This window comes from Pogoniulus pusillus, unplaced genomic scaffold (genome assembly GCF_015220805.1).
Source record: "Pogoniulus pusillus isolate bPogPus1 unplaced genomic scaffold, bPogPus1.pri scaffold_167_arrow_ctg1, whole genome shotgun sequence".
Lineage (NCBI taxonomy): Eukaryota > Metazoa > Chordata > Aves > Piciformes > Lybiidae > Pogoniulus > Pogoniulus pusillus.
In genome coordinates, this window is record NW_026974599.1 from 5,373 (window position 1) to 28,977 (window position 23,605).

General features: G+C 65.3%; 2 protein-coding genes across 8 annotated transcripts; both read right to left on the reverse strand.

Moving 5' to 3' along the window:
• Positions 1 to 4,219: 4,219 nt before the first annotated feature.
• Positions 4,220 to 7,175, reverse strand: LOC135173956 (alpha-2B adrenergic receptor-like). Its single transcript, XM_064141175.1, has one exon. The coding sequence runs from the start codon at positions 6,357 to 6,359 to the stop codon at positions 5,235 to 5,237; it is 1,125 nt and encodes a 374-aa protein (XP_063997245.1). The 5' UTR covers positions 6,360 to 7,175; the 3' UTR covers positions 4,220 to 5,234.
• Positions 7,176 to 9,728: 2,553 nt separating this feature from the next.
• Positions 9,729 to 23,547, reverse strand: ELMOD3 (ELMO domain containing 3). Of its 7 annotated transcripts, XM_064141188.1 has the most exons (10): positions 22,437 to 22,948; positions 21,989 to 22,058; positions 21,048 to 21,110; positions 20,049 to 20,140; positions 19,682 to 19,802; positions 18,959 to 19,081; positions 17,208 to 17,338; positions 15,252 to 15,328; positions 12,248 to 12,375; positions 9,729 to 10,593 (listed from the first exon to the last, which is right to left on the reverse strand). In XM_064141188.1, exons 1-10 carry the CDS (start codon positions 22,479 to 22,481, stop codon positions 10,406 to 10,408), a joined length of 1,038 nt encoding a protein of 345 aa, XP_063997258.1. In that variant the 5' UTR covers positions 22,482 to 22,948; the 3' UTR covers positions 9,729 to 10,405. The 7 variants fall into 7 exon arrangements, with proteins under 7 accessions (XP_063997258.1, XP_063997257.1, XP_063997253.1 ...); XM_064141187.1 differs by lacking the exons at positions 20,049 to 20,140; positions 22,437 to 22,948 and having other exon boundaries at positions 21,989 to 22,424; XM_064141183.1 differs by lacking the exons at positions 9,729 to 10,593; positions 12,248 to 12,375; positions 15,252 to 15,328 and having other exon boundaries at positions 16,155 to 17,338; positions 22,437 to 23,547.
• Positions 23,548 to 23,605: the final 58 nt, after the last annotated feature.

Sequence of the window (23,605 nt, forward strand, 5' to 3'; positions counted from 1 at the left end):
ATCCCCTTTTCACCCCATTTAACCCATTTTATCCCATTCCCACCCAGTTTTATCCCATTTTCACCCAGTCTAACCCATTTTAAGCTCATTTTTCACCCCATTTAACCCATTTTATCCCATTTCCACCCAGTCTAACCCATTTTAATCCCCTTTTGACCCCATTTAACCCATTTTATCCCATTTCCACCCAGTCTAGCCCATTTTAATCCCCATTTCCACCCCATTTAACCCATTTTAACCCATTTCCACCCAGTCTAACCCATTTTAATCCCCTTTTTCACCCCATTTAACCCATTTTATCCCATTTCCACCCAGTCTAGCCCATTTTAATCCCCTTTTTCACTCCATTTAACCCATTTTATCCCATTTCCACCCAGTCCAGCCCATTTTAATCCCATTTTCACCCAATTTAACCCATTTCATCCCATTTCCACCCAGTCTAGCCCATTTTAATCCCCATTTCCACCCCATTTAACCCATTTTAACCCATTTCCACCCAGTCTAACCCATTTTAATCCCCTTTTTCACCCCATTTAACCCATTTTATCCCATTTCCACCCAGTCTAGCCCATTTTAATCCCCTTTTCACCCCATTTAACCCATTTTATCCCATTTCCACCCAGTCCAGCCCATTTGAAGCCTATTTTCACCCAATTTAACCCATTTCATCCCATTTCCACCCAGTCCAGCCCATTTTAATCCCCTTTCCACCCCATTTAACCCATTCTGTGCCGTTCCCAGCACGCAGCTCCTCCCCAGCAGGGTTTCAAAGCTCTCCCTCGCTTGCAGCAGAGCTGATCCTGCTCCAGGCACGGGGGAAGGTGCAGGAGTCTCCATGGCAACGCCTTGGGGGGGCTGCGGGGGGTCAGTGGGGAGCAGGGAGGGGAGGTTTGGGGTGGGGGGGAGCAGAGCTGGCAGTGCTGGCAGGGAAGGGGGGGGTGGAGGTGCCATGGGGACATTCAAACCCCTGGGGCCAGCCCCACACGCCCACACCCCCACCGCAGGACCATGCTCAGACCTCCAGCCCCATGCCCAGCCCCACAGGAGCGTGCCCAGATCCTCGTGGGACCATGCCTGGCCCTACAGGACCCCCCCAGCCCTATGCCCACACCCCCAGGACCATGCCCAGTCCCACAAAGTCGTGTCCAGACCCACAGGCCCATTCTCAGCCCCACACAGCCATGCCCAGTCCCACAGAACCATGCTTGGACTCCCAGCCCCATGCCTGGGACCCTGCTCAGACCTCCAGACCCACGCCCCTATGCCCAGCTCCATACCCTTATTGCCCACCCCACAGCCCCATGCCCAGCCCCATACTCCCATGCCCAGCCCCACACATCCATGCCCAGCCCCACACATCCGTACCCAGCTCCATACTCCCATGCCCAGACCCACAAATCCATACCCAGCCCCACACCCCCATGCCCAGACCCACACCCCCATGGCCAACCTCATGCCCAGCCCCACACATCCATGCCCAGCCCCATACCCCCATGCCCAGCCCCACACATCCATGCCCAGCCCCACACATCCATGCCCAGCCCCATACCCCCATGCCCAGCCCCACACATCCATACTCAGCCCCACATCCCCATGCCCAGCCCCACACATCCATGGCCAACCTCATGCCCAGCCCCACACCCCCCTACCCAGCCCCATGCCCAACCCCATACCCCCATGCCCAGCCCCACACATCCATGCCCAGCCCCATACCCCCATTCCCAGCCCCACACATCCATACCCAGCCCCACACCCCCATGCCCAGCCCCATGCCCAGCCCCATACCCCCATGCCCAGCCCCACACATCCATACTCAGCCCCACACCCCCATACCCAGCCCCACACCCCCATGCCCAGCCCCACACATGCATGGCCAACCTCATGCCCAGCCCAACACCCCCATGCCCAGCCCCACACATCCATGCCCAGCCCCACACATCCATACCCAGCCCCACACATCCATGCCCAGCCCCACACATCCATACCCAGCCCCATACCCCCATGCCCAGCCCCATACCCCCATGCCCAGCCCCACACATCCATGCCCAGCCCCACACCCCCATGCCCAGCCCCATACATCCACGGCCAACCTCATGCCCAGCCCCACACCCCCCTCCCCAGCCCCATGCCCAGTCCCATACCCCCAACAAGACCACATCTGGCCGCACATCTGCCGCGCTCCCTGCGGGGTGCCAAGGGGCAGCGGAGCCGCAGCGGTGCCAGAGGCCGGGGGCTGGTCCGTCCGGGGGCTGGCAGGGACCCAGCGGCGCAGCCTGCGCGGCCCCGCGGCTCCGGTCCCGCTCCCGTTCACACGACCTCGGCTCGCCCCCGGCATGCTCCCAGCGCGCCGGGCCGGGCCCGCGGCCACCGGGAGGGGCAAAGGGAAGCGCTGGGAAAGGGCTTCCTGCATCCCGACTTGGGGGGGGGACGGGGGACACGACGGTGGGGATGGGCACAGCGCTGCGGAGAGGACCTCTCGAGGTCTCTCAGTGCCAGGCTCTGTCCCTGTCCTCTATCAAGTCCCCACTGCCAGGTTCTGTCCCTGTTGCCCATCGGGTCCCTGGTGCCAGGCTCTGTCCCCGTCCTCCATCGTGTCCCCAATGCCAGGCTCTGTACTCATTCTCCATGAGGTCCATGGTGCCAGGCTCTGTCCCTGTCCTCCATCAAGTCCCCGGTGCCAGGCTCTGTCCCTGTCCTCCATCAAGTCCCCAGTGCCAGATTCTGTTCCTGTCCTCCATCGTGTCCCCAGTGCCAGGCTCTGTCCCTGTCCTCCATCAAGTCCCCGGTGCCAGGCTCTGTCCCTGTCCTCCATCGAGTCCCTGGTGCCAGGCTCTGTCCCTGTCCTCCATCGGGTTCCCAGTGCCAGGCTCTGTCCCTGTCCTCCATCAAGTCCCCAGTGCCAGGCTCTGTCCCTGTACTCCATCGAGTCCCCGGTGCCAGGCTCTGTCCCTGTCCTCCATCGAGTCCCTGGTGCCAGGCTCTGTCCCTGTCCTCCATCGGGTCCCCGGTGCCAGGCTCTGTCCTTGTCCTCTATCAAGTCCCCACTGCCAGGTTCTGTCCCTGTTGCCCATCGGGTCCCTGGTGCCAGGCTCTGTCCCTGTACTCTATCAAGTCCCCGGTGCCAGGCTCTGTTCCTGTCCTCCATCGTGTCCTCAGTGCCAGGCTCTGTCCCTGTCCTCCATCAAGTCCCCGGTGCCAGGCTCTGTCCCTGTCCTCCATCGAGTCCCCGGTGCCAGGCTCTGTCCCTGTACTCTATCAAGTCCCCGGTGCCAGGCTCTGTTCCTGTCCTCCATCGTGTCCTCAGTGCCAGGCTCTGTCCCTGCCCTCCATCAAGTCCCCGGTGCCAGGCTCTGTCCCTGCCCTCCATCAAGTCCCCGGTGCCAGGCTCTGTCCTTGTCCTCTATCAAGTCCCCACTGCCAGGTTCTGTCCCTGTTGCCCATCGGGTCCCTGGTGCCAGGCTCTGTCCCTGTACTCCATCAAGTCCCCGGTGCCAGGCTCTGTTCCTGTCCTCCATCGTGTCCCCGGTGCCAGGCTCTGTTCCTGTCCTCCATCGTGTCCTCAGTGCCAAGCTCTGTCCCTGCCCTCCATCAAGTCCCCGGTGCCAGGCTCTGTTCCTGTCCTCCATCGTGTCCTCAGTGCCAGGCTCTGTCCCTGCCCTCCATCAAGTCCCCGGTGCCAGGCTCTGTCCCTGTCCTCCATCGAGTCCCCAGTGCCAGGCTCTGTCCCTGTCCTCTATCAAGTCCCCACTGCCAGGTTCTGTCCCTGTTGCCCATTGGGTCCCTGGTGCCAGGCTCTGTCCCTGTCCTCCATCGTGTCCCCAATGCCAGGCTCTGTACTCATTCTCCATGGGGTCCCCAGTGCCAGGCTCCATCCCTCTCCTCCATCAGTCCCCAGTGCCAGGCTCTGTCGCTGTCCCCTGCCGGGGTCGCTGTGCCCCAGGCTCTGTGCCTGGGTTCGGTGCCCTCGGGGCCAGCAGCTGCAGAGCTCCTCCCCGGGGCCCTTGGGGCTCTTTCCATCGCTGTTTGTTCCTCAGCCGCCAGAAACAGAGCCCAGAGGCTGCTCCTGCTGCGCTGCCACCGGCCCCTGTGCCCACCCAGCTGGGGACAGAGCTGGGCACAGGGGGGCACACCCCACGGCCACCCCCTGAGCCCCTCCGTGTGCCCTCCCCGCACAGAAAGTGACATTTTGTGCTATGACAAAATAGCTTTTATTGGTCAAAGGCTGCAGTGGTGCCACCTTCTGGGGGGCACTCGCTGGGATGCCACCGGGCTTGGGGACAGGGCTGATGGCAGGGGGGCACGTCCCTTTGGTGCTGGCATCTCCTTTTGGTGGTGGTGTGTCCCTTTGGTGGTGGCACATCCCTGTCGTGGTGGCACATCCATTCCATGGTGGCACATCACCTTCACGGTGGCACATCCCTCTGCTGGTGGCATGTTCCTTTCATGGTGGCACATCCCTCTGCTGGTGGCATGTTCCTTTCATGGTGGCACATCCCTTTGGTGGTGGCACATCCCTTTCATGATGCCACATACCTTTGCTGGTGGCACATCCCTTTCATGGTGGCACATCCCTTTCATGATGCCACATACCTTTGCTGGTGCCACATCCCTTTCATGGTGGCACATCCCTTTCATGGTGGCACATCCCTTTCATGGTGGCACATACCTTTGCTGGTGCCACATCCCTTTCATGGTGGCACATCCCTTTGGTGGTGGCACATCCCTTTCATGGTGGCACATCCCTTTGCTGGTGGCACATCCCTTTGGTGGTGGCACATCCCTTTCATGGTGGCACATCCATTCCATGGTGGCACATCCCCTTCATGGTGGCACATCCATTCCATGGTGGCACATCCCTTCGGTGGTGGCACATCCCTTCATGGTGGCACATCCATTCCATGGTGGCACAACCCTTCGGTGGTGGCACATCCCTCTGCTGGTGGCATGTTCCTTTCATGGTGGCACATCCATTCCATGGTGGCACATCCCTTTCATGATGCCACATCCCTTTCACGATGCCACATCCCTTTCATGATGCCACATCCCTCCCTCTCCCACACCAAACTCTCAGGGACACCTGGCAGAGAAAGAAAGCAGCAAGTGCCCAACCCCTCCCTGTTGTCGCTTTGAGGGGGAAGACATCAAAGCCATCTGCAAACCCCAGGGGTGGGCACAGCCAGCAGGAGGAGGAGGAGGAGGAGGAGGAGGAGGGCGGCAGGCGGCGGGCAGAGCCCTCAGCAGGCGGTGAGCGCCGGGCGGTGGCGGCGGCGGCAGAGCAGGCGTCGGAAGGCGCCGCGGAAGTCCCGGTTGAAGATGGTGTAGAGGAGGGGGTTGAGGCAGCTGTTGCAGTACCCGACCCAGAAGAAGAACTGGAAGACGCCGTGGGGCACCTTGCAGCGGGCACAGAGGGCACCCAGGCTGTAGAGGAAGAAGAAAGGGAACCAGCAGAGCACAAAGACTCCGATGACCACGGCCAGGACGAAGGTGAACCTCTTCTCCCTGTTGAGCTGAGTCTTCCTCCTCCAAGTGCTCAGCGCACCCAGTTCGGGCGCCAGCACCACCTGCCCGGTGCCCGTGGCTAAGGTGTCCCTGGGGCATCCCCGGGGCTGCTGGCACAGCTCTGTCCCGCCACTGGGGCACGCTGGGGGCTCCTTGATGCCCAGCAGGGAGGTCCTGTCAGCGGGCGGGCAGCTGGCCGGGGGGCTGCGGCTCGGTGGCGGTGCCCTGGCGGCGGTGCGGGCGCGGTGGCGGCGCTTGGCGATCAGGTAGAGGCGCAGGTAGACGAGGACCATGATGAGGCAGGGGGCGAAGAAGGAGCCCACGCTGGAGGAGAGGACGTACCAGGCCTCCTCGTTCAGCCTGCACTGAGGTCTCTCGCCGGGCGCTGCCTCCTTCTCGCCCTCGTGGAGCAGCGGCGGGAGGGAGATGATGGCAGCGATGCTCCACACCAGGAGGATGCCACACTTGACGCGGCGCAGGGTGCGCCTGGCACCGTACCCCGGGGCCCTGCTGACCGACCAGTAGCGGTCCAAGCTGATGGCGCAGAGGTGCACGATGGAGGAGGTGCAGAAGAGCACGTCCAGAGCCAGGTAGAGCTGGCACCATGCCCGCTGGAAGTACCAGTAGCCCAGCAGCTCGTTGGCCAGCGAGAAGGGGATGATCAGGGTGGCCACCAGGATGTCGGCGGCCGCCAAGGACACCAAGAAGAGGTTCTGGGGTGCCCGCAGCGAGGGGCTGCTGAGCACGGCCACGACCACCAGGCTGTTGCCCGCCACGGTGAGGAGCGCCAGGAGGGTGATGGTGGCGGCGATGGCCGCGGCGGCGTGCGGGGAGTAGCCGCCCCCGGGGGACCCTTCCATGGCTGCAGGCTCCGGCTCAGAGCTGGCCCCCGGAGCGCAGGGAGCGGCCCCAGGGCTGCCGCCGGACACCGCTGGCCATGCTGCTGCTGCTGCCTGCACTCTGCCTGCTGCTGCCTGCCTTGCCTGCACCCTGCCTGCTGCTTCCCTGCCCTGCCTGCACTCTGCCTGCTGCTGCCTGCCTTGCCTGCACCCTGCCTGCTGCTTCCCTGCCCTGCCTGCACTCTGCCTGCTGCTGCCTGCCTTGCCTGCACCCTGCCTGCTGCTTCCCTGCCCTGCCTGAGGCCCTGCTGCTGCCTGTGCTCCTGCCTGAAGCCCTGCTGCTGCCTGCCCTTCTGCCTGCAGTCCTGCCCTGCCTGGAACCCTGCTGCTGCCTGCACTCTTGCCTGAGGCCCTGCTGCTGCCTGCACTTCTGTCTGCAGCCCTGCCCTGCCTGGAGCCCTGCTGCTGCCTGCGCTCCTGCCTGAGGCTCTGCTGCTGCCTGTGCTTCTGCCTGCACTCTGCCTGCTGCTTCCCTGCCCTGACTGGGACCCTGCTGCTGCCTGCGCTCCTGCCTGACGCTCTGCTGCTGCCTGCACTTCTGCCTGCAGTCTTGCCCTGCCTGAGGCCCTACAGCTGCCTGTGCTCCTGCCTGCAGTCCTGCCCTGCCTGCAACCCCTGCTACTACCTGCACTTCTGCCTGAATCCCTGCTCTGCTTGGGTCCCTGCTGCTGCCTGCACTCCTGCCTGCACCTCTGCCCTGCTTGGGTCCCTCTTGTTGCTTGCACCTCCGCCTGCAATCCCTGCCCTGCCTGCAACCCCTACTGCTGCCTGTACCTCTGCCTGTAACCCCTGCCCTGCCTGTTGGTCTCTCCTGCTGCCCACAGCACCCTCCCGCCCCTTCCCCGCCTCGCCACCGCCTGCAGGTCTTTGTGCTGCCCGCACCCCTCCTGCTGCCCGCACCCCTGCCCGTTCCCCTGCCCCTACCTCCCGCTGCCTCCGCCGGGCTCTGCGCTGCCAGGCGGCGCCTCCGCGGGGGTTTAAGCGGACGCGGGGGTCCGGGGGCGGGCAGCGCTGAGCCACCGCCCCTGGGGCGGATCCGCGGCCGTGAGCGGCTGTGGCTGTGGCTCTGCTCCCTCCCGTCCTCCGCTGCCCCCTGCCGCGGCACCCCCAGCCCGCCTTGGTACCCACACCCCTGCCCGGCACCCGCAGCTCTGCCCGGCACCCCCAGCCCGCCTTGGTACCCACACCCCTGCCCGGCACCCGCAGCCCTGCCCGGCACCCCCAGCCCGCCTTGGTACCCACACCCCTGCCCGGCACCCGCAGCTCTGCCCGGCACCCCCAGCCCGCCTTGGTACCCACACCCCTGCCCGGCACCCGCAGCCCTCCCTGGTACCTACACCCCTGCCCGGCACCTGCAGCTCTGCCCGGCATCCGCAACCCGCCCTGGTACCTACACCCCTGCCCGGCACCCGCACCCTCCCCCGGGCACCCACATCCCTGTCCGGCACCCCCAGCCCTCCCTGGTACCCACACCGTGCCCGGCACCCGCAGCCCGCCCTGGTACCCGCAGCTCTGCCCTGGCACCCGCAGCCCTGCCCGGCACCCGCACCCTCTCCCGGGCACCTGCATCCCTGTCCGGCACCCCCAGCCCGCCCTGGTGCCCACATCGTGCCCGGCACCCGCAGCCCTGCCCTGGTACCCACACCGTGCCCGGCACCCGCACCCTCTCCCGGGCACCTGCATCCCTGCCCGGCACCCCCAGCCCTCCCTGGTACCCACACCGCTGCCCGGTACCCGCAGCCCGCCCTGGTACCCACACCCCTGCCCGGCACTCGTATTCCTGTCCGGCACCCGCACCCCTCCCTGGTACCCACGTTCCTCCTCTGGCACCCATCCGCTCCTCTGGCACCTCCTTTCCCTCCTTCCCTGGTACCTGTGCCACTTTCCCAGCACCCACATCCCTCCCCGGAGCCTGGACCCCTCACTGGCACCACATCCTTCAACCTGGCCCCTCCCTGGCACCTCCACCTCTTCCTCAGCACTCCTTTTCCTGGCACCTGAGTCCTCCTCAGGACCTTCTTCCCTTTCCTGGCACCCACATCCTCCCCTGGTGCCCTCACCCAACACCCACATCCCTCACTGGCACCTGCATTCCCTCTCCAGCACCCACATGGGCCCTGCATGCCCCCTGGCACTCTCATCCTCCAGGCACATCATTCCCTCAGCACCCAGGTCCCAGCACCCTGGCACCCACAGAATCCTCCCCCAGTGCCCCTCTGGCACTGCCACCCAGCACCCATGCCCCTCCCTGATGCCTCCATCCCTTCCCCAGTGCCCACATCTCTCTCTCCCTCCCTGGTACCCACATGGCTGCCTCAGTGCTCCTCTTTCCCCTCCTCAGCACCCACGTCCTCCCCTGGCACCTCCACCCTTTTCCCTGGCATCCACACTCTACCTGGTCCCCACCTCCCTCCCCAGTACCCACGCCCCTGGTACCGTGTCCCTTCCATGGCATCTCTCTGCCCAGCACCCACACCTCTCCTTCCCTCCCTGGCACCTGTCTGTCCTCCATGGCATCCATGCCCCTTCTTCAGCACATTACCCTTCCCTGGCACCCACACCCTTCCCTGGTACCCCCTCTTCTCACTGGTAGCCCTTCCAGCACCCACAGCTCTCTGGCACCTGTGTCCTCTTCCCCAGCACCCACAGCCCCCCTGGCACCTCTGTCCCTTCCCCAGCACCTCTGCCCCTTCCCCAGCATCCACAGCCCCCCTGGCACCTCTGCCCCTTCCCCAGCACCCACAGCCCCCCTGGCATCTGTGCCACTTTATGCAGTACCCACAGCCCCCCTGGCATCTGTGTCCCCTTCCCCAGCACCCACAGTCCCCCTGGCACCTGTGTCCCCTTCCCCAGCACCCACAGTCCCCCTGGCACCTGTGTCCTTTGCCCCACTACCTGCATCCCTCCCTGGCACCACTGCCCCTGTGCCCTCCCCACCCCAGCACAAACCTCCTCCCTGGCCCCAGCTCCCTCTTACCCTCTCCCCACTCCTCCTCTGCCCCTGTCCCTCCAGACCCTGCCCCAAAGCTTCAGCCCCCAGAGCTCTCCCCCAGCCCCCAGAGCTCTCCCCCAGCCCCCAGAGCTCTCCCCCAGCCCCCAGAGGCCTCCCCCAGCCCCCAGAGCTCTCCCCCAGCCCCCAGAGGCCTCCCCCAGCCCCCAGAGCTCTCCCCCAGCCCCCAGAGGCCTCCCCCAGCTCCCAGAGGTCTCCCCCAGCCTCAGGCTCCTTTGGACTCCTTTATTGGTTTATTGGGGCTGGGGGCAGCATTTTCCAGTTCCTCATCACCAGCTCAGAGGGACCCCAACCCCCCCCACTCCCTCCCCAGCCTGTGGGGTGCCCCCTCCAGCCTCCTCCCCAGCCCCTCCTGTCCAGATCCTCCTTTTGTGTCCCAATCTGGGGGTCCTGGGGGGGGCTTCCCCCCAACTTTTGAGGGCTGAAGATGCTCTGGGAGCAGCTCGAAGCTCAGAGCAGCTGCACAGCTCAGGGTGAGGGGGGGTCTGAGGGGGAAAGTGAGGCAGGGAGGGGGCTGGCAAAGTGCCATGGGGGCCATGCCCCCACCCTCACCCCACCAGCAAGATGAAACAAAGGTGCCAGGGTGGGGTTAAAGCCTCCTGGGTGCTGCTGGTGCCAGTTTGGGCACCCTCAGCATGCTCCAGCTCCACCTGAACCCTCCTGCTGGGGGCAAGGGACAGGGCAGGGGGACAGGGGGGGGCAGACTGCTCCAGCCCCCACCCTCCACTCCCTCCCTTGCCCTCCTCTGCTCCAAGCTTTCCACTCCACCAAACCCTGGGCCCTGATGAAGCCTGCAGGGTGAGGGGCAGCAACTCAGCCACCTTCTGAGGGCATCCAGGGCCAAGCCCTGCCCCAGTGCCACCTCCCAGCCCCTGCCAGGGCTGGCAGCCACCTCCCTTCTCTCTCTGTCACCACCTTGACCTGGGTAACCCTTCCTGGTCCCCCCCCATTGGGGTCTCCAGTGCCAGTGGCAGCCCTGGGCAGAGCTTCCCTGGCTTCAGATCAGCCTGGCAGCCCCTTCCAGCTCCACCTGCGGGTCACAGATGCCCAGGAAGTCGATGTCCTCCCCCGTGCCAGCCTGAGGGCACAGCTGCTGGAGGATCTCTGCTGTGGGGCTTTGCTTCAGGTAGGTCTCCAGGGACTTGAGCAGCTGCTTTGGTTTCTTTCTGGTGGCGATTTCCAGCTCTGGAGAGGGCAGAGGGAAAGGAGTGAGGAGGGAGAGGAAGGGCTGGGTGGTGCCAGGCATGCTGCAGGCTGCCAGGGTGAGGGCTGGAGCCCAGATCCCAACGTGTGCCACCAGGAAAGGCACCCCCCTCAACCTGTGCCAGTCTCTCACCACCCTCAACCTGTGCCTGGGTCTCACCCCCCTCAACCTGTGCCTGGGTCTCACCACCCTCAACCTGTGCCAGGGTCTCACCACCCTCAACCTGTGCCAGGGTCTCACCACCCTCAACCTGTGCCTGGGTCTCACCCCCCTCAATCTGTGCCAGTCTCTCCCCACCCTCAACCTGTGCCTGGGTCTCACCACCCTCAACCTGTGCCACTCTCTCACCCCCCTCAACCTCTGCCAGGGTCTCACCACCCTCAATCTGTGCCAGTCTCTCACCACCCTCAACCTCTGCCATTGTTTCACCACCCTCAACCTGTGCCAGGGTTTCACCACCTTCAACCTCTGCCAGTCTCTCACCCCCCTCAACCTGTGCCAGGGTCTCACCACCCTCAACCTGTGCCAGTCTCTCACCACCCTCAACCTGTGCCTGGGTCTCACCACCTTCAACCTCTGCCAGTCTCTCACCACCCTCAACCTCTGCCAGTCTCTCCCTACCCTCAATCTGTGCCAGTCTCTCACCACCCTCAGTCTATCTCCCCTCTCCTTAGAACCACAGAGCCCTGCAGAGACCTTTGGCATCATCCAACCCAACCTCCCTCACCCACAGCTCACAACCCTCAGCCACTGCCAGGGCACCACCAACCCATGGTACTCAGCACCACAGTGCCAGGGTCTGGAGACCCTTCCAAGGATGGAGGAGGACTCCACCACTACCCTGGGCAGCCTGGGCCAGGCCTGGGCAACCCTTGCCAGGGAGAAATTGTTCCTCATGCCCAACCTGAACCTCCCCTGGCACAACCTGAGGCCATTTCCTCTCCTCCCATCACTTCTTCCTTGGCAGCAGAGCCCAACCCCCACCTGGCTCCAGCCTCCTCTCAGGCAGCTGCAGAGGCCAAGAAGGTCTCCTCTCAGCCTCCTCTTCCTCAGCCTCCCCAGCTCTCTTCTCCAGCCCCTTGCCCACCTTTGCTGCCCTGCTCCAACCTCTCAATGGCCTCCTGGCACTGAAGGGCACACAACTGACCTCACCACTGCCCAGCTCAGAGGGGCACAATCATCCCTTTAGACCTCCTGGCTCCATCCAGACTTATTAGGAGGTTGAGGGTGGCACAGGTTGAGGGTGGTGAGACCCTGGCACAGGTTGAGAGTGGTGAGACCCTGGCACAGGTTGAGGGTGGTGAGACCCTGGCACAGGTTGCCCAGGGAGGTTGTGGAGCACAGAAGCACCCAATGTGATCTTTGATCACATTGGGTGCTTCTGTGCTCCACAACCTCCCTGAAGAGGTGTTCAGTGCCAGTCTGGATGAGGCCTTGAGCACCCTGTGCCTGGTGAGAGCTGCCCCTGCCCATGCCATGCTGAAGCCATGCCCTGAACCCCTGTGCCATGCTCTGTGCCCCAACTGCGGAGGTCGAAGGCTGCAGGTTGGGAGCTTTTCTGGGTGGTTAAAACCCAACCAAAGCAGGTAAAAGTGCCAGGTTGAGCCTGGAGGAGGAAGAGGAGGAGAAACCCACCCTTGAGGAGGGCATTGGAGTCAGCCAAGGTCTTGTTCTGCCCCTTCCAGAGGTGGTAGAGGCGCAGGAAGGCAGCGGCGTAGAGTTGGTTGAGCACAGCTATGACCTGCCCCCGGCGGTTGCACTCCCTGCAAGGAGGAAGAAGAGGAAGCTTCAGCCTCAGAACCACTGCTGCAGCTGCTGCCAAGGACCTCCCCCAGCTCAGCACCAGCACAGATGCAGGAGGAGACGCTGCAGAGTGGCATTGGAGGTGGCAGAGACTCAGAGGCCGAGAGGGACCTGGAGAATCATCTGGTGCCAACCTCAATGCCATGGGCAGGGGCACCTCACATCAGTTCCACATCCAGCTTGGCCTTAAAAAGACCTCCAGGGATGAAGCTTCCACTTGTTTGGGGCAACCTGTGCCAGTGTCTCAACAGCTTCATGGTGAAGAACTTCTTCCTACCTGAATCCAAGCTGAGTCCAAGCTCCAACCTCCAAGGCCAGGCTGGGTAAGGCTGTGGGCAGCCTGACCTAGGGCAAGGTTAGCTTGGGGGTGATAAGAGCACACCTGAGGGATGGCAAAGGGCTCAGGGGCAGCCAGCATGGGTTTAGGAAGGGCAGATCCTGCCTCTCCAACCTGATCTCCTTCTATGCTCAGGTGACTGCTTGGTGGCTGTGGGGAGCCTGTGGCTGTGTCTGTCTGGACTTCAGCAAGGCTCTGACACTGTCCCCCACAGCACACTGCTGGCTAAGCTGTCAGCCCATGGCTTGGGTGGCAACACTCTGTGCTGGGCTAGGAACTGGCTGCAGGGCTGAGCCCAGAGAGTGGTGGTGAATGGTGCCACATCCAGCTGGCAGCTGGCACCAGTGGTGTGCCTCAGGGATCTGTGCTGGGCCCCATCCTCTTTAACATCTTCATGGATGATCTGGATGAGGGCATGGAGTCAGACATCAGCAACTGTGCAGGTGACACCAAGCTGGGGGCAGATGTGGCTGGGTTGGAGGGCAGAAGGGCTCTGCAGCAGGACCTTGACTGCCTGCACAGATGGGCAGAGTCCAAGGGGATGGCATTCAATAGCTCCAAGTGCAGGGTGCTGCACTTTGGCCACAGCAACCCCATGCAGAGATACAGGCTGGGGTCAGAGTGGCTGAGAGCAGCCAGACAGAGAGGGATCTGGGGGTGCTGATTGATACCCACCTGAACATGAGCCAGCAGTGTGCCCAGGTGGCCAAGAGAGCCAGTGGCATCCTGGCCTGCATCAGGAATGGTGTGGCCAGCAGGAGCAGGGAGGTCATTCTGCCCCTGTACTCTGCACTGCTTAGACCTCACCTTGAGTGCTGTGTTCAGTTCTGGGCCCCCCAGTTTAGGAGGGACATTGAGATGCTTGAGCATGTCCAGAGAAGGGCAACGAGGCTGGGGAGAGGCCTTGAGCACAGCCCTACGAGGAGAGGCTGAGGGAGCTGGGATTGGTTAGCCTGGAGAAGAGGAGGCTCAGGGCAGACCTCATTGCTGTCTGCAACTACCTGAGGGGAGGTTGTGGCCAGGAGGAGGTTGCTCTCTTCTCTCAGGTGGCCAGCAGCCAGAAGGAGAGGACACAGCCTCAGGCTGTGCCAGGGGAGATTTAGGCTGGAGGTGAGGAGAAAGTTCTTCCCTGAGAGAGTCATTGGACACTGGAATGGGCTGCCCGGGGAGGTGGTGGAGTCGCCGTCCCTGGAGCTGTTCAAGGCAGGACTGGACGTGGCACTTGGTGCCATGGTCTGGCCTTGAGCTCTGTGCTAAAGGGTTGGACTTGATGAGCTGTGAGGTCTCTTCCAACCTTGGTGATGCTGTGACACTGAAAGGTGGCCCTGCCCATGGCAAGGGGTTGGCACTGGATGGTCCTTGTGGTGCCTTCCAACCCTGACTATGATCTCCACACTCCCAGTGCTGCTCCATCCCCTCCCTCCTAGGACCAGTTCTGCAGGCCCAAAGGTAAAGAGGAATCTGGAGGGGCTGGAAGGGGTCCAGAGCTGGGCCACGATGCTGAGCAGTGGGGAGGAGAGACTGAGGGAGCTGAGGCTGTGCAGGCTGCAGAGGAGAAGGCTCCCAGGAGAGCTTGGAGTGGCCTTGCAGGAGCTGAAGGAGGCTCCAGAAGGGATGGGGAGGGACTAGGGACAAGGTCTGGGAATGGGAGGAGGAGGAGGAGGAGGAGGAGGAGGAGGAGGAGGAGGAGGAGGAGGAGGAGGAGGAGGAGGAGGAGGAGGAGGAGGAATGGAATGGGTTTGGACTGGCAGAGGGGAGATAGAAACTGGAGGTTAGGAAGAAGTTGTTTGCAGTGAGGGTGGGGAGAGACTGGCACAGGTTGAGGGTGGTGAGAGACTGGCACAGATTGAGGGTGGGGAGAGACTGGCACAGGTTGAAGGTGGGGAGAGACTGGCACAGGTTGAAGGTGGGGAGAGACTGGCACAGGTTGAGGGTGGTGAAACACTGGCACAGGTTGAGGGTGGTGAGACACTGGCACGGGTTGAGGGTGGTGAGAGACTGGCACGGGTTGAGGGTGGTGAGAGACTGGCACGGGTTGAGGGTGGGGAGAGACTGGCACAGATTGAGGGTGGTGAAACACTGGCACAGGTTGAGGGTGGTGAAACACTGGCACAGGTTGAGGGTGGTGAGACACTGGCACGGGTTGAGGGTGGTGAGAGACTGGCACAGGTTGAGGGTGGGGAGAGACTGGCACAGGTTGAGGGTGGTGAAACACTGGCACAGGTTGAGGGTGGTGAGAGACTGGCACAGATTGAGGGTGGGGAGAGACTGGCACAGGTTGAGGGTGGTGAGACCTTGGCACAGGTTTGCCAGGGGAGGTTGTGGAGCACAGAAGCACCCAATGGGTGCTTCACAACCTCCCCTGGAGGTGTTTGAGGACCAGGCTGGATGAGGCCCAGTGCTGGGCAGACCTCTCCCTGGCACTGGGTGATGCCATCCTGTGCTTCTGTGAGCCAAGGCCATGCCCTCAGGACCCCTTTCCCCCCCACCTCAGCTCACCTGCAGAGCCTCTCCTGGCGCAGAGCCTGCAGCACCATGTGGGTGATGTTCACTGACATGATGCAGAAGGGGAAGCTCTGCAAAGGGGGAAGAAGAGGAAGAGGAGGAAGATGGAAGCTGGCAGCAGCTTCCTCCTCATCCTCTCCTCCCTAGGAAGGTGCTCAGGCACTTCCAGCCCCTCCCAGCTTGCAGCTGGCAGAGCCCAGACCCAGAGCGAGGCAGCTGAAGGGGACAGCGGCAAGGAGCAGGAGCAAAGGAGAGGGAGAAGCTGGGGGGGGAGGGGAGAGGGGGAGAAGCCCCTGGTGGGGGGGGTCTGGAGGGGGTCGATGTTGTTTGGGGGGAGGAGGGAAAGGGATGGAGGTGGGGGAGGGAGGGGTGAAAAATGAGGGGGGGTCGATGTTGTTTGGGGGAAGGAGGGAAGGGGTTGGAGGTGGGGGAGGGGTAAAAAGTGGGGAGAGGGTCGGGGGGGGGTCGATGTTCTTTGATGGGTGGGGAGGGGTGAAATGTGTGTGGGGGTTGGGGGGGTCGATGCTATTTGAGGGGGAGGAGGGAAAGGGATGGAGGTGGGGGAGGGAGGGGTGAAAAATGAGGGGGGGTCGATGTTGTTTGGGGGGAGGGGGGAAGGGATTGGGGGAGGTAAAAAGGGGGGAGGAGGTCGAGGGGGGTCGATGCTGTTTGATGGGTGGGGAGGGGTTAGGGTTAGGGAAGGGAGGGCAGCAGGCAGGGCAGAGGGGCAGGGAGGGCAGCAGGCAGGCAGGGCAGAGGGGCAGAGGGGCAAGGAGGGCAGCAGGCAGGCAGGGCAGAGGGGCAGAGGGAATGGGAGGGCAGCAGACAGGCAGGGCAGAGGGGCAGAGGGGCAAGGAGGGCAGCAGGCAGGCAGGGCAGAGGGGCAGGGAGGGCAGAGAGGCAGAGGGGCAGGGAGGGCAGCAGGCAGGCAGGGCAGAGGGGCAGAGGGGCAGGGAGGGCAGCAGGCAGGGCAGAGGGGCAGAGGGGCAGGGAGGGCAGCAGGCAGGACAGAGGGGCAGGGGGTCAGAGGGGCAGGGAGGGCAGCAGGCAGGCAGGGCAGAGGGGCAGAAGGGCAGGGAGGGCAGCAGGCAGGGCAGAGGGGCAGAGGGGCAGGGAGGGCAGCAGGGAGGGCAGAGGGGCAGAGGGGCAGGGAGGGCAGCAGGCAGGGCAGAGGGGCAGAGGGGCAGGGAGGGCAGCAGGCAGGGCAGAGGGGCAGAGGGGCAGGGAGGGCAGCAGGGAGGGCAGAGGGGCAGGGAGGGCAGCAGGCAGGGCAGAGGGGCAGAGGGGCAGGGAGGGCAGCAGACAGACAGGGCAGAGGGGCAGAGGGGCAAGGAGGGCAGCAGGCAGACAGGGCAGAGGGGCAGGGAGGGCAGCAGGCAGGCAGGGCAGAGGGGCAGAGGGGCAGGGAGGGCAGCAGGCAGGGCAGAGGGGCAGAGGGGCAGGGAGGGCAGCAGGCAGGGCAGAGGGGCAGAGGGGCAGGGAGGGCAGCAGGCAGGCAGGGCAGAGGGGCAGGGATGGCAGCAGGCAGGCAGGGCAGAGGGGCAGAGGGGCAGGGAGGGCAGCAGGCAGGGCAGAGGGGCAGAGGGGCAGGGAGGGCAGCAAACAGACAGGGCAGAGGGGCAGAGGGGCAGGGAGGGCAGCAGACAGACAGGGCAGAGGGGCAGAGGGGCAAGGAGGGCAGCAGGCAGACAGGGCAGAGGGGCAGGGAGGGCAGCAGGCAGGCAGGGCAGAGGAGCAGAGGGGCAGGGAGGGCAGCAGGCAGACAGGGCAGAGGGGCAGGGAGGGCAGCAGGCAGGCAGGGCAGAGGGGCAGGGAGGGCAGCAGGCAGGCAGGGCAGAGGAGCAGAGGGGCAGGGAGGGCAGCAGGCAGACAGGGCAGAGGGGCAGAGGGGCAGGGAGGGCAGCAGGCAGGCAGGGCAGAGGGGCAGAGGGGCAGGGGGCAAGGACAGGCCTGGGTCTCCTGCTGGGAGAGTCTGAAGATCTCTCGGGCCAGAGGCAGCATCTGGGAGTCCATCACGAAGAAGAGGATCTGCATCAGCCCCAGCATCCCTGTGCCACGCAGGTCAGTGCCAGGATCCACACCTGGCAGAGGGAAGAGGGTGCCAAGGAGCTGCAGCAGTGCAGAGACCTCAGGGAATGGCTTCCCGAGGGAAAGGTTTGGGGGAAGAGTCCCTAAGAGGAGTTGGGAAGTGCCTCGGGGATGAGAGCATGGACAAAGCCCTGCACGGTGGGAAGGGACCTCTGGAGCTGCCCCAGGCCATGCCCCCTGCTCCAGCAGGGCCCCCACAGCAGCTCACCCAGCAGCACAGTGCCCAGGCTGGGGGTTGGCAGCTCTGCACACAAGGAGGCTCCACAGCCTCTCTGGGCAGCCTGCTCCAGGCCTTGGCACCCTCACACCAAACCACTTTCTCCTGCTGCTCAGCTCCACCCTCCTGGGCTCCACTCTGTGCCCCTTGGCAGCGCTCAGCAGAGCCTGGCCCCAGCCTCTTGCCCCCCACAGCTCCTTCAGCTCTGCCTGGGCACTGCTCAGCTGCCCTCTGGGGCTGCTCTGCTGCAGGCTCTCAGCCCCAGGGCTCTCAGCCTTTGCTGCTGCCAGAGCTGCTCCAGGCCCCTCAGCACCTGCCCAGCCTGCCCTGCACTCTCTGCAGCCCTTGCCAGGCTCTGCCATTGGGCAGCCCAGAGCTGGAGCCAGGCTGGGGGCAGAGCAGAGGGCAGCAGAACCTCCCTTGCCCTGCTGCCCACACTCTTCTTGGTGCCCCTCAGGACAGCCTTGGAGCCTTCAGGGGGGCAAGAAGGTGCCCAGGAGACACACTGAGGGCACACTGCTGTCTCCTGGGCACCTTCTTGCCCCCCAGCCCTGGCAGCTGCTGCTCCTTGGAGCTGCTCCCCAGCAGCTCCCCCCTCAGCTGTGCTGCTGCAGGAGGTTGGTGGTGCCCAGGGGCAGGATCCTGCCCTTGCCCTGCCTCAGCCTCCTGAGCCTGCTCTGCCCCAGCTCTGCAGCCTGCCCAGGGCACTCTGGATGCCAGCCCAGCCTGGGGGTGCCACCACTGCTCCCAGCTTGCTGCCCTCAGCACCTCTGGCACAGGGCTCACTCTGTCTCTCCCCAGGTAGCCCTCCAGAGCCCAGCACCAATCACCTGGGCAAAGCTGTGCCACCTGTGCTTGGGCATGGCAGCAGGTGCTGAGCTCAGCTGGCAAAGCAATGCCCTGGGAGAGGGAGCAGGACCTGAGGTGCTCACAGGAGATGGAGCAGGACCTGAGGTGCCCACAGGAGATGGAGCAGGACCTGAGGTGCCCACAGGAGATGGAGCAGGGGCTCAGGTGCCCACAGGAGATGGAGCAGGACCTGAGGTACCCACAGGAGATGGAGCAGGACCTGAGGTGCCCACAGGAGATGGAGCAGGGGCTCAGGTGCCCACAGGAGATGGAGCAGGACCTGAGGTACCCACAGGAGATGGAGCAGGACCTGAGGTACCCACAGGAGATGGAGCAGGACCTGAGGTGCCCACAGGAGATGGAGCAGGGCCTGAGGGACCCCTTGGGAGAGGGAGCAGGGCCTGAGAGACCTCTTGGGAGAGGGAGCAGGGCCTGAGAGACCTCTTGGGAGAGGGAGCAGGGCCTGAGGTGCCCACAGGAGAGGGAGCAGGACCTGAGGTGCCCACAGGAGAGGGAGCAGGACCTGAGGTGCCCTCCTCTGCCCTACCCTGGAAGCCCAGCTCCTCCCAGTGTGCCCCATAGCGTGGGCAGCCCAGGCTGGAGGAGGTCAGCCTCTTGTACACCGTCTGCAGGATCCTCATGTGGACCTTCTGGTTATCATCCAGGGCACCTGCCAGGGGGAAAAGGACCCTCAGTGCCCCCAGCTTGCCCCCTCAGCCTCCAAAATCCAACCCCTGGCCTCCCAAAATGCCCCCTGGCATCTCTGGAGCTGCCACCAGCTGCTGGGCACAACTAGAGTGTGGCTAGAGAGGAGATGCCAGAGCTGGGCACAGCTCCTGGAGCCCAGAGAAGGCTCTGGGGGGCACAGGGCAGCAGAGAGGAAGACCTCAGCAAGGCAGGAACCCCCAGAACCTGATCCCTCCGACCCCCCAGGTGATGGGAATGAAGCTTTTGGGCATCAGGGGAAGCTGTGCTGGGCAAGGTGGCACCCACGAGCTGCCACGGGTGAGAAGCTCCCACTCGTGAACCTCCAGGGGCAGCCAGAGATGCCAGCCCACGGGATGGCACCTGAGGCACTTCCATCTCTTTGGTCATGGCAGGAGGAGCAGGAAGGGCAGTGGAACAGGTGCCCAGTGCTGTGCCAAGCTGTATAGGTGGAATGGCAACCCTGGCACGGCAGGAAGGGGTCACAAGAGCCACTGCCCACAAAGGAGATGGAAAACAGAGCCCCTGAGCTGCGGCAGGGCGGGTGGCACCAGGGGACACTCACACTGTGCCATGGCCAGTGCCAGCTCCTGCTCCCCCTGCAGCTGAGGATGCAGCCGGGGAGGGCCGAAGAGGAAGCGAAGCAGAGAGGCCAGGCCTGACCTGGGCACGGGCACGGGCACCTTCTGCAGAGGAGAAAAGAGGGCAAGGAGCCGTCAGGGCACGGTGCCAGGGCAGCTGGGCTGGAGGGGAACCCCTGCAGGGGCGAGGGGAGGGGGCTGAGGGGCAGGGGGGATGGCAGAGGAGGGGCACAGAGGGGAGGGGGATGGCAGAGGGGTCAGGGGGCAGCGCTGGGCTCATGCCACCACCCACCCCTCACCTACTTACTAAAGGTACCCCTGGGAGGGCAGGGGCACAGGGCCCGGCCGTACCCTGCACTGCTTGAGCTCAGCGCTCTGGAAGTACTGCAGGGCCTCGTTGAAGGAGATCAGAGGGGCACTGCCAGCCGACAGCGCCCCCGGGCCTGCGGGGAGGCACGGAACGGGCTCAGCCCTGCCTCCTGCTCCAGCTTCCTGGGCACGGCACCGGCTCCCGGTGCCAAGCACAGTCCCCGCTCCGCCGGCACCCGGCGAGCTCCGGCTCCGGTCCCGGCCCCAGCCCCAAGCCGGCCCCGGCTCCGCCCCCGGCTCCGCCCCCAATCGCTTCCCGCTCCGCCCCCAATCAACTCCCGCTCCGCCCCCCCCGCCGGTTCTGGCTCCGCCCCCCCCGCCCCGCGGCCGGCTCCGACTCCGCCCCCAAGGCCCCAAGCCGGCTCCGGCTCCGCCCCTAAGGCTCCAAACCCGCCCCGGCTCCGCCCCCCTCGCCTCCTGCTCCGCCCTCCCCGTCCCGCTCCGGCTCCGCCCCCCAGCCCCCAAGCGGGCTCCGGCTCCGCCCCCCTCGCCCCTAGTCGCCTGTCGCTCCGCCCCCCCCGCCCCGCGGCCGGCTCTGACTCCGCCCCCACGGCCCCAAGCCGGCTCCGGCTCCGCCCCATAGGCTCCAAACCCGCCCCGGCTCCGCCCCCCTCGCCCCCAGTCACCTCCTGCTCCGCCCTCCCCGTCCCGCTCCGACTCCGCCCCTCCATCCCCCAGTCGGCTCCGGCTCCGCCCCCACTCCGGCTCCGCCCCCCCAGCCCCACTCCGGCTCCGCCCCCACGGCCCTAAGGCGGCTCCGGCTCCGTCCCCCCGGGCCCAGCACAGCGGCAGAGCCTCGCAGCGCCCGGGGAAGGCAGCAGCAGCTCTGCACTGCACCTCTGCCCTTCAGCTCCTGCCGCTGCTCTCTCCGGACTCCAGACATGCCCCCCGACAGCACAGCCACCCCTCACCCCCCACCCTCTAGGAGCCAGGGCCCGTCCCCTGTCCAGCTCCGCAGCGACCCCCTGGCACCGGCCGTACCGGACTGGGACTGCTCCACAGCCTCCCATTGCTCCTGCACCCTGCGCAGCTCCTCGCTGACCTCTGCCAAAAGAAAAGTCCCGTGTCCCCCCCCCCGAAGGTCACAGACAGCTGGAAGACCCCGGGCAGTGCCCACTCCCTCCCCCAGCACTGCTCAGGACACCTCAGCCGAGGAGGATCTCCCTTCTCTGGGCAGAGACCTCGAATGGTGCCCCCCGAGATGCTGCCAGGTTCCTTCCGGGCACAGGCAGGATGGAGCAAGGTGAAGGCTCCAGCACCCTGTGAGCACAGTGCCAGCTTCTCTGGGCTCCCCACGCTCCCTCCTGGCTCTCTCCGAGCTCCCCACGCTCCCTCCCGGCTCTCTCCGAGCTCCCCACGCTCCCTCCCGGCTCTCTCCGAGCACCCCACGCTCCCTCCCGGCTCTCTCCGAGCTCTCCACGCTCCCTCCCGGCTCTCTCCGAGCTCTCCACGCTCCTCCTGGCTCTCTCCGAGCTCTCCACGCTCCCTCCCGGCTCTCTCCGAGCTCTCCACGCTCCTCCTGGCTCTCTCCGAGCTCCCCACGCTCCCTCCCGTCTCTCTCCGAGCTCCCCACGCTCCCTCCTGGCTCTCTCCGAGCTCCCCACGCTCCCTCTCGGCTCCCTCCGAGCTCCCCACGCTCCCTCCCGTCTCTCTCCGAGCTCCCCACGCTCCCTCCTGGCTCTCTCCGAGCTCCCCACGCTCCCTCTCGGCTCCCTCCGAGCTCCCCACGCTCCCTCCTGGCTCTCTCCGAGCTCCCCACGCTCCCTCCTGGCTCTCTCCGAGCTCCCCACGCTCCCCTCAGACTCTCTCTGGGCTCCCTTCTGGTTCCCCTCCGGCTCCCCACGCTCCCCGCGGGCTCCCCTGGCGTTTCCCCCACCAGGGCTCAGCCGGAGCCGCAGGGGCGCAGCGCGGCAGCAGCTCACCGGCGCCCAGCGGCCGCTCCGCTTCCTCCCGCGGTGCCTTCGGGAGGCCGTTTTGGACCAGCGCCGGGACCTACGCGGGACCAGAGACAGACACAGCCTTCGCCCACCGCAGCGGACCCCCAAAACCCAACCGCTTCGCCCCGGGGAGGTGACCCCGACCGCTGCGCTCTTCCCGCAGGGAGCCCTCCCCGACCTCCGCGCCGCGGAGCGCAGCAGAGAGGCTCCGAGCCCCGTACGTGCGGGTCTGCTCCGCCGCCGGCTCAGGTACGGGGAAGATGCCCTTCGGTGCCCCGAGAGGTCACATTGAAGAGGCATAAGCGGAGGCTAAAGCCGGAAAGCGAGGGGCGGAGGGGGAGCCTCTGTGCCGGCACACCGGGGACCGGCACACAACGCGGGGCCGCCCCGGGGAGGGGACGCGGCGAGGAGCTGGGCTCAGCCCGACACGCACCGGGAGGGACTTGCCGGGCCGGGGGGGGGTCACACTGCCGCTCATCAGGCCGCTCCGAGCCCCCGGCGCCTCCGCTCATGCCCTGCGAGGAAGAAGGCAGCCACCCACCCACCCACCGTCGGCCGGGGCCGCCACGGAGCCTCGGGTGGCGGAACCGGGTGGCGGCGAGGAGCGGTCCGGGGGTTGGAGACAGCCCCGCCGGGCGCTCAGGAAGCCTCAGGCCTCTCCCGGGGCTCCCGGTCCCGGGCACCGAGCATACTGCCCCGGGCCGCGCTGCCCCTTGGCCCCACGCCCACCGGAAGCGGCTCCGGGGCCGCCTCCGTCCCGGTCACATGCGGGACTACAGCTCCCGGCAGGCACTGCGGCAGGGAGGGCGCTCAGGCTGCCGACGGCGGCGCAGAAGGGACAAACCTGGTAGAACGAGACCGTCCCGGGCGGAGCTGCGCCGGTGCTGGTTCGCGGCGCTCCCTAGGAGCTTCCAGTGCCCGTCAGTAACTCCCAGTGCCCGCCGCCAGTCCCCAGTGCTCCATACCACCTCCCAGTGCTCCATACCACCTCCCAGTGCTCCATACCACCTCCCAGTGCCCACCATCAAGTGCCGGTGCCAGCTCCTCGGTGCCAGACCCCGTTGCGCCGAGCCCTCCCGAGCCTCGCCGGTGCCAGCTCCCGCTGCTCCACGCCAGCTCCCGGTGTCATCATCCCTCAGCGCCCAGTACCAGCTCCCAGTGCCCACCACCACCACCTCCCAGTGCTCCGTATGGGTGCCCAGTGTCATCTCCCAGCACACAGTGTGCTGTCTCAGTGCCCAGGGCTAGCTGCCAGCGCCTCCAATACCACCTCCTAGTGCCCACCGGCAGCTCCCACTTCCCTCTCCCGGCTCCCAGTAGCATCTCCCAGTTGCTTGCACCACTTTCTAGCCCCGAGTCTCCCCTTGCCCCGCCCGTCCTGGGCCGTCCCGGTGCCAGCTCCCGGTGCCCCAAACCAGCTGCCATTGCCATCTCCCAGTGCCCGGTGTCACTTCCCAGCTGCCAGCACCATCCCCCGGTGCCCAGCGGCAGCTCCTGGTGCTCCGCACCACTGCCCACTGTCCTCTCCCAGCGTCTAGTGCCATTTCCCAGCGCCCAGTGTCCCCTCCCAGCGCTCCGTCCCACCCCCGTGTGCCCGGTGCC